At 41.1% G+C, this 9860-nt stretch overlaps 1 protein-coding gene across 1 annotated transcript; it reads right to left on the reverse strand.

Moving 5' to 3' along the window:
* Positions 1 to 1029: 1029 nt before the first annotated feature.
* LOC134472096 (transport and Golgi organization protein 1 homolog) lies at positions 1030 to 2378 on the reverse strand. The gene is made up of 2 exons (XM_063233009.1): positions 2058 to 2378; positions 1030 to 1365 (listed from the first exon to the last, which is right to left on the reverse strand). Exons 1-2 carry the CDS (start codon positions 2166 to 2168, stop codon positions 1156 to 1158), a joined length of 321 nt encoding a protein of 106 aa, XP_063089079.1. The 5' UTR covers positions 2169 to 2378; the 3' UTR covers positions 1030 to 1155.
* Positions 2379 to 9860: the final 7482 nt, after the last annotated feature.

Below are 9860 nucleotides of genomic sequence, written 5' to 3' on the forward strand. Positions count from 1 at the left end.
TTCCTCCCAGTGCCTTCTGGGGTCCTAAATCCTAAACTGTAACTAATTAAATACCACAGCAGCGGTCACTGCATTTCTCTGTAACGCAGACTGTCTTCTCCTTCCGAGTGCTATAAACAGTATAGGACAGCAGAGTGCAGTGGCCAGCTGAGGGGCGTGTGGGGGGGGACTGTCCTCTCCAGGATCAGGAGTGGGCCTCAGAGCCATGTGACCTCAGGGAGTGGGAGGCAGTGAGCCCAGGGGCAGGGTGTGAAGCTGCAGGGCTGAGCCTGAGAGCCCTGCTGGGTAGCAGCTGCAGGGAAACCAAAGGAGAGGAGCAGGGGAAACAGCACCTTTTCACCCCGAAACACTCTGCTAACCCTTCCAGGCGTGCTTTCATCCAAGAAGCTGTTCAGTGAGATTCCAGAAGTCCTCACAGGAATCTTTCATAGGGTGCTGTTTTGGGTTTGTTTTTTGGTGGTACCTGGGACAGGGCTTTCACACAGCCTTCCCATTTTTCTTGAGACAGGCTCTTGGTAAGTGACCAAGTTGCCCAGGCTGGGCTCAAACTTGCACTTCTCCTGTCTCAGCCTCCCTCTCCTCCAGGGCTGCAGGAATGCACACACCACTCTGCCTGATCTTGCCTGGACGTTTCTACCATCTTACTGTATTTCTTGCCCTGTATGTTTCTACACCACAGTTCATCACTACCTCATGGTCTGTTTCCCCTTTTCCCACTTCACATTAAATCGTGAGCACCTTCTTTGCCCCCTGCCTTTGAAATACATACAGCAGCCTAATATTCTGTTCTGTGGATATAAATAAGGTGAAACATGATATTCCCTAACATAGATCATTTAGGTTTCACCAAGTTATTACTCTATTACTACATCTAATACCTTTGTATAAAATCTTAACATGTAATTTATTTCTTTAAGATCACTTACTGATGTTATTATACCATATAAAAGCAATTTATATTTCTTATCCTGTTTTGTATCCCATTTTAAAGGCTTATGATATATAGAATTATTAAACTGCTTTTCAGGATGGCTGTACGAGTCACCAACTCTACTAACAAGTGGATATGGTTAGCTTGCTCTTAAGTGTTTGCCAGTACCAAGATTAAATTATTTCAGAAAACTAACTTGAATTATAACCACTGATTTGTTTATGTTAATAACTGAAAGAGCCAATGATAATAGAATCCTCAATATATTCAGAAGTCAAAGAACAAGTTAATTCACTCACTGGAAAAACATTCCTCCACAAGAAAATCGCAAGCATAAGGATTCCAACACAGGTAGTGAGCAATACAGGCTCCCAGGGGAGCCCATAAAAGTCTCCAGGCCCGGGCTGGAGATTCTCAGGTAACACTGCAACCAGCTGAAAAGGAAGGGCACAAATAACGGAAACCCGTTAACAGAACTGGCGGAGCAATCACAAAGGATCATCACAGACACTCTCGATCTACTCTCCATAGTCTAAACCAACTTCCAGGTGCCCTGTAGAAACTTCCGGAAAGGGGATACAGTCAGGCTCCCGTTCTTGTCCCGTATGTGGAGTCTCTAAACTTAGGGAGTGAGTTGAGCCTATTTCCCAGTTGGCCAACAGCCATTCTTCATCGCAGTGTCTCACGCATGGCCCAGATCACGCTTAGGTGAGCTGTTTTCTATCACTGCACACGCGTGCACGCACACACTCTCACACACACACACACACACACACACACACACACACACACCCCACATTGTAAATACATGATAGAAGCCATCGGTTTTTGCGACTGCAAACAAAAGCACTATGACAATGATCGCCACAAATCAGGCATCACTCCTCCAGGAGGCTGGGTCTCAATTCGCTGCACTCTCAGGAAACAATCCTTGCAAGGAAACAGGTGGGGCGTGAACGTGGCTCCCAAGGCGATGGCTGGCTTCAGACCATGCGGCTCCCTCAGGACAGCCGGCCCTCTGCAGTCCACACCACGCTCCTGCCCATCAGGTACAGCTCTTCCGAAGGGACCGTCCCACCGGCAGGCGACCAGCGCCCCTTGCCCAACCCTGGTTCCCCCGCCTCACCTTCAGTAGCAGGTCGACAAAGGCCGAGTACAGCTTCGACAGGGGCTTCAGCAGCTCGGGGGTGCCCGGGGACACGAAGACCCCGGCTACAGTGGCTGATACATTGTCCATAGCGAAGGACCGCTCACTGCGGACCCGGCCGGACCGGGCAGGACCGGGCAGGACCGGGCAGGACCTGGCCCGACTGGGCCGGACCCGGCAGTGGCAAAGAAGTCTTTCCCAGTGGCAGTGGCAGCAGAGGGCGGAACTGCACAGCTACACCTTCGGCTTCCTGCTGCTCTATGAACCATAAACATAGGTAACAGAGGGTCTCCAGGACGACCACAAAGGGGCAGGGCTTCACAGAGGGGGCGGGGCCAAAGCTGGATACCGCGCGGGGGTGGGGCAGGAGCGTCCAATGAAGGAGGCCGGCGGGTGGAGCGCCCAATGAGGGCGACCGGGGGCGGGGTTCCGTGGCAGCAGAGCAAGGCTGGCCAGTAGCCGCGCTAGGGCACCAAGCTCAAGCGCCTTCACCGCTGGACCTGCGCACCAGGCCTTGCAAGTGCCGCTACATGGCTGCTGGCCTGGCTGGCACCTTCACCCGGGTGGGGCAGGGCCACGCGTCAAAGTTCAGGGATACTTAGTACTGTACTCTCTAATGCATTTGAGAGAAGACACTTATAGGAGAGCTTGCTAAGGCTATCACTTAAGGTGATGACTGGATATTTCTACAATAATTTTTTAAATGTTTTAGGAAATTTTAAATCAATATTTAAGAGATGACTGCAAAGACAAATTATAAAACTGCATATCAAGTTGATAATGTCAACTGTATAGAGAAAAAGCATCATGTCAAGTTCCCAGTATGCTAAGAGATTTCTGGAATGATAAGGCCAACTCCACCTGGGCCATGACTAAGCTTCTCTGAAGAGGAGTGAAACCTCTACCCTTTCTAGTTACATCTGCTTGCCTGAGTGCCAAAACAGCACTGCCTTATAATGACGGTAGTGTCAATATCACCACCCAAATGCTGTGATGGTTAACTGTACTAAGCAGAGTGCTAAACCCATCAATCAGATAAGTACAATAGACCACATACCTGATCTGTATCCTTCAAAAATGCACATGTTAAAATCCTAACTCCCCAGATGATGGTATTAGGAGGTGGGCCTTTGGGGTTGGGTGGGTAACTAGGTCACGAGAATGAGCCCTTCATGAATGGAACTAGTGCCATTATTTATAACCCCAGAGAGCTCGCTTGCCCTCTTTCTGCCACTTGAGGCCACGCAGAGAAATAAGTAATCTGCAGCTCAGAAGAGTCCACTCCCCAGAACTTGACCCTGCCACATGCTAATCTCAGATTTCCAACCTCCATAACTGTGAGCAGTATATCTCTGTTATTTATGAGCCTTTCAGGATATGTACTTTGTTATAACAGCCAGAGTGGACTAAGGTCAGTAAGTATCATTAGCCCATGTTACGCTTTAGGAAAAAGCCTAGTTCAAGAATAAGATCAAGGTCACCACTGAAATAAGAAATCCTACCTTTAGAGGTCTGACAGAACAAGAAGCTCAAACTAGGCGTGTGATCTAAAGCCCAGTGCCACCTTTGTCATGTGGATGTAACAGGTGAAGGTAATAAAGGCCAAGCAATTATTATCAACCTTACATTAAGAATGGTCAGTCATGGAATTCAAAGACTACAACAATGCCATGCTCTAGGCCACATGTATCTTCACTTGAAAAACACAGAAAACGAGAGTTGAAGAGTTTAAATTTTCCAAGGGTGCCCAGGAGAGAAACTTGAATCCATCTCTGTCTGCTGTGCTGCCTCCATTCAGAATCATTATGAGTTCCATCACCAAGGGAAGGCTAGCCATCAAGCTTTTCAAATCTGTGCCCCTGTGCTTTTGTTCAGCATCTGGAAAAAGCAGGGCCAAATTCTGTATGCAGTGATCTAAAGGTGGCCAGACCTTTAGAGGAGGTGTATTTTGAAGATCCTCAACTCACATAGCTGCTTTGACTTTCTCCTCTAGTGACTCTGCACTTGCTAAGGCAGCTGGGAGCCAGGTTACCTTTCTAGCCCATGCATAGTTTCCCTGTTGAGGCTGGGAGGACTTTGCAAAGGGAGCAAGATTCTGTTGCACTTCAGCTCTCCTTAATAGAGAAGACTAACATATTACCAAAGAACTTCTTGGGCTTAAACAGTTTTTAGACACAAGAAATAGAAAAAATATGGAAATCCATTTTACTTTCCTTATGTGATAATGCTAAAGTACGTTTATTATTTTGATATTTGGAACTTAGAGTGGTATCTTTTACATAAAACAATATCATATTGACTAGTTCAATTCCCATTCTATTCCACATAAGCTACTAAACCCTACAGCATAGTTAAAAACAATGTCATTTCAATAAAGTACACAGGACAAATACTTACCATAATACTTACATTTGTTTTTTTCTTTTTAAAATAGAAGTAAAATGTAAGAAAGCCTATATTTATTAAAGTATGTATGGTATAAACACTCCTGCCATTGGAAAATTCAAGCTAAATGGTTTAATAACTGGCCACTTCTAGATTTAATGCTCAGCATTGATGACATGGTACAAGCCAGCTCTAACTCACCACTGAACAGTGCAACTTACTGTGTATCTGCTCAGATAATTGCCAACCAAACTCACATCACACAGCTTACCCGGGCCTGTTCTATGAGTGGGACATTTTGCTATTTCAGTGGTTATTTATTGGAGCCTGGATGCATATCCATCAAATTCAGTAAAAGAGTTGATGCATTCAAGCTTCCAGAAATTGGAAACCAGAGAACCTTTCCATGAGTTTAAATTTAAGTTCAAGAATTGTCACAAAGCTGTTTTCTTGGAACTCTATTACATTTTCTTATGACTTGAATACATTTTTGAAAAGTAAAATAAAAAAGTCACCAGCAATTTCTGGAATAGTTTAAAACCTTAAGACTGGTTATATTCTTAGTACATCATGAATGCATTGTCAAAGGGGATAAGGGACTGAAATGTGAAGACGGAGAGAAACAGCTTCTCTGAGATTTGGTGCCCAGACACTGGAATATGGCAATGTGAGGAAGAGGAGGAGCGAAGTGGATTCCCAAGCCCAAGCAAGGATCTAAAGTGAGAACTGAGGTCCATAGGAAGAGGAGGGAAGAAGAAGAAGAAGAAGAAGAAGAAGAAGAAGAAGAAGAAGAAGAAGAAGAAGAAGAAGAAGAAGAAGAAGAAGAAGAAGAAGAAGAAGAAAGGGAGGGAGGGAGGGAGGGAGAGAGAGAGAGAGAGAATCTCAAAGTAGAAGAAGTAAGTGGCAAGTGGCATCTTCTCCCTGAGCTCTGACTGGCAGCATGGGAGGGGTGCTCAAACCTGCAGATGCACTGTGACTACTGTGACCCCAGAGACCTCCACAGAGAAATGCACCAGTGGAACTGATTGTAGATGCAGTGGGCAGCAGTGACTGATGAGTGACTTGGGTTCAGACATCCTGTGGAAGAGGCTGATTGACCTGTAGCCATCTTAGGGAGGGATCAACTAAGCTCAGAACTCAGCCCAACTGCTAGCTGGCTCCATCTCAGGGCTCCTATGTCAGGAGCCAACTGAGTCCAAGTCAGCAGGAGGCAGAGTGCTGCAGGCTGAACAGATGGGGTTCCAGCCTCACAGCCAGAAGCCAGCCTGAATTTAAGTGAAACTAAGGCACAGGCTTGCTGGAATTACCCACTACCCTGCCATGTATCTATGACTGGCTTGCTGAAATTAAGCAACACAGTGCTGGGCTCTGTTTGCGCACTTTGTCTACCAATGACAGCTGAAACATGCCCTGAAGTGGACATTTTAAAAATTATTATCCTTTAAATTTTTTGTATTTTTATTGTTCTTTTTATATGGTGTGAACATTCTGTCATATTCTTGTTTTCTTTCTTCATCCTCTCTTTCCCCTCTGTCTTTTTCACCAGTTTCTCAAAGTTCATGTAATCTTCCTTTGTTCTCCAGGCTTGCTTTTAAACTCGTCCTTTTCTTCTATTTCTTTTTCTCTCTCTCTTTTACATTTTTTCCCCTAAGGGTAAAACTGTCACTTTGAAGATATATTCACTGTATACAATTGTCTGCTTTGTTCTAGATTTTGTTTTATAACCACAAATCTACTTTATATGCTTAAAGGTGGCAAATTAATAGCAACCACAGTTTGTCATTTTCTAATCTGGTTTGACACTATAGTTATTACTGATAGTACTATTTTAGCCAAGGTGACATAATTTTTCTAATCAGTTGTTCTTCCTGATATTCCAAAACTGAGATTGCTTGAGGCTTATTAACAATGGTATAGGCCAATGCCAAAGCACCAGGAGCAAGGCCACATAGGTAGCAACTTCCCATCCCCAATAAATTGAAGAGGCAAGATCTTGCGACAGACTCAAAACTCAAAAGTCAGCTACAACTAGAAGATATCTCTGAGAAACTGTCATTTCTTAAGGGTTCTCAATAATAGCAATAAAGCTACCTGCCATAAGCAATTTATAAGAATCAACCCAGGAATTTTAAAAAATAGAAAATGAGAAGACATGGAAGCAAGATGCGACTCTAGACTTCTAGCTCACCCAAGGCAAACCTGTGGACAGTGAGGTAGAACAATTCAAAACCACCCACTGGACTCGGTGAAGTAGTAACAGCAGAAGTAGCAAAGGCAATAAGTGAGGCTGTAGAAAACTGTGAAGATTCCAGGAAGAGAAAAATCAAATAGCACCTTCCCTGATCCTGCCTGTATGTGGGCTGAGAATCAACACCCCACCCCCACCACCACACACATACCTTGCCCATAAGCAACAGGCTGGTTCAGAGGACAGGCTGAGTTGATAGCAATTAAAGTACAAAAGCAGCTAAATGCTTATATTGTTTGGTTGATTTTGCAGGCCTGGGGCCAGCAGTCTGAATATCTATTGGGAGGATGACAGTATGCAATATAGCAAATATGGGGCATTTCCTTCTGTCTTGCCTTTGAAAGCCAGTATTGTTTTGTTTTGATTAATTGTTTTGCTTTATTCAACATTCTGTTTTGATTGGTTTTATTCTGTTTTGTTTTGGTTTGATGTCACTATACCTGATGGAATGGACAACTATTGTGAAGATAACAAGTTATGCTACTGTTGTTTTCCTAGTATCCTGCTTTGAAGTTTTGTACCAGTTTACTGCTTTGTTTTGGTTGGTCTTGTTGGCCTTGTTCTGTTTTGTGTTATTGAATTTTATTATCTTTAAAATAATGATGGAAATCATAAATACCCAACATAGAAAGAAATAGATTACATGAAATAGATTCAAGCAGCTATCCAGGAGATTAAAAATTCTCTTTAAAGTATATGCAGCATGAGCCATTGTTAGGACAGAATAGCATATATATAATACAGTAGTGTGGTTAGCAGTCACAAAAAGAAAAGATTTCGTAAAAATACCAATGGTCCACAAAAAATCAATCCAACAGTTGCTAACATCAAAGAAAAATAACTAAAAATGATCAGCCAATTAAAAAGAGGAGATAGTGCAAACATAAAAAAACCTGTTCAGAGAAGTAATGGCAAAAAACTTTCCAAGCATGTAAAAAGAATTTGATATACAAGTAAGTAAGGCATATAAACTTCCAATTAGCCATAATAAAAAAATCTATATCAAGGCATATATTAGTCAAAGTTCCAGAAATTCAACACAAGAACAGCATGTTAAAAGCTGTTAGAGAAAATAAACAAATCACCTATAAAGGAAAACCTATCAGAATCACAGAAGAATTCTCAACATAAATCCTGAAATCAAGTAGAGTTTAGAGTGAAGTATGTCAAGCCCCAAAAGAAAACAATCTCTAACCTAGATTGACATACAACACAAAACTATCTTGCAAAATTGATGGAGAAATGAAATCCTTCCATGATAAAAGTACCTAAAGAACTTTATGATGACCAGCCAACTACTATATAATGTTCTGAAGGACATTCTAGAGAGTGATAACAAGGACTACAACTCCAAGAACTCCAACAGAATGAATCCACCAGCCAAGTCAAGTAATAAAAACAGAGGGGTAAAAAAAGGAAACCAACAACAGAAAAATAAAAGGATAAGGATAAGTCCATACATATCAGTTTTAACCACCAATGTAAATGGTCTCAGTTTACCAATCAAAAGAAACAAACTGACAGAATGGATCAAGAAGCAAGATCCAACAATATCTTACATACAAGAAACATTTAATTAAAAATTAACTTCATAGACTGAAAGTTAAAGGATGCAAAGCAATACTTAACACAAGAGGAAACTGAAAAAAAGCAAGGGTAGCTATTTTATTTGCAGACAAAGTGGATTTCAAGTCAAGACTGATTAAAAAAGACAAAAAAGGTCACTATATCCTTGATAAGGGAACAATCCAAAAGAAAGAGATAACAATCATAAATATATATGCAAATACTAGTGCACCCAACTATATAAAACAAATATTAACAGACATGAAAAATCAAAAAGCACTAATACAATTATAATGGGGGGGCCTCAATAACCCACTGTCACCAAAAGATCAATTAGACAAAAAACTTCAATAAAAATGTCAGTACTGAACAGAACTTTTCAACAAATGGGCTTAGTAGATATCCACAGTGTTCCAACACACAGCATCAGAATATGTATTCTTCTTAACTGTATATGGGGTATTCTCCAAAACAGACCACATACTAACTCATAGAACATGTTTAAGTAAATGCAAAAGAACTGAAACAATCCCATATATATTATCAGACCAAAAGCAATGCAACTGGAAATCAATGGCAAAATAAACCACAAAACTCCATAAACACATGAAAATTAAATAATACCCTCCTGAACAACTAATGAATCACAGAAGAAGTTAAAGAAGAAATTAGCCCCTTCAATTAAACAATGATGGTAATACAACCTTCTAGAGCTCATGGTACTAATGAAAGCAGCCCTATGAGGGAAATTTACAGTTGTGAATTCCCAAAGCTCATATGTGGGAGGAAATCATAAAGATTAGAGCAGAAATTAATGCAATGGAGACTAGGAAAATAATACAAAGAATCAATGAATCAGAGTTGGTTCTTCAAAAGATTAAATAAAATGGACAAACCTCAGCTAACTTTATCAAAAAAGAAGACTCAAATCCATGAAATTAGGAATAAAAAGGGTGAAATCACAAGTCTTGCAGAAGTCCAGAAGACCATGAATACCTACTTCAAGAACATATATTCTAATAAGATATAAACCATAAGAAAAATGGGCAGATTTATAGATACATATGAATTACCAAAGATGCATCAAGAAGACATAAACATTTTAAATAAACTAATATAAATAAGTGAAATTGAAGATACAAATAAAATCTACAAAGAAAAGCCCAGGTCCTAACAAATTCACTGTTGAATTCTGTAAGAAATTTAGAGAAGACCTAATGTTGCTACTTTGTAAACTTTTTAAATGGGTAGAAATAACACATACTTTCAAAAAACATGTGAAAAATAAAGAGCAAGAAATCACCAGTTGATGATTACATATTGTCCTCTTACAAATAGTTGTTCAAGATACAAAACTGTGAAACATAAAGTGGGGATTCAAACAGCGAGACAGCAAACAGTTCTGTTCAACTATCCAACAAAAACCTAGCAATATGGTTATCAATCCTACACACTTAAACATACATGCAGTTATCCATATCTTCATTTCTGTTGAGATTAAACAAGCCAAAGCAGGCTAAAATCACTTAAACAAAGAAAAAAGTATTGCTGGATTTCACATCATGACACTACAGGATCAGCAC

Source organism: Cavia porcellus, unplaced genomic scaffold (genome assembly GCF_034190915.1).
Source record: "Cavia porcellus strain 051 isolate PalLab524CR breed Dunkin Hartley unplaced genomic scaffold, mCavPor4.1 scaffold_22, whole genome shotgun sequence".
Lineage (NCBI taxonomy): Eukaryota > Metazoa > Chordata > Mammalia > Rodentia > Caviidae > Cavia > Cavia porcellus.

What these genes read in the sequence shown, in the direction of transcription:
- LOC134472096 (XM_063233009.1), bottom strand. Translation starts at nt 2,168, where the DNA reads ATGGACAATGTATCAGCCACTGTAGCCGGGGTCTTCGTGTCCCCGGGC. An exon ending in TTGTCGACCTGCTACTGAAG is followed by an intron (nt 1,366 to 2,057) that starts GTGAGGCGGGGG and finishes CTTCCTTTTCAG; the next exon opens with CTGGTTGCAGTGTTACCTGA.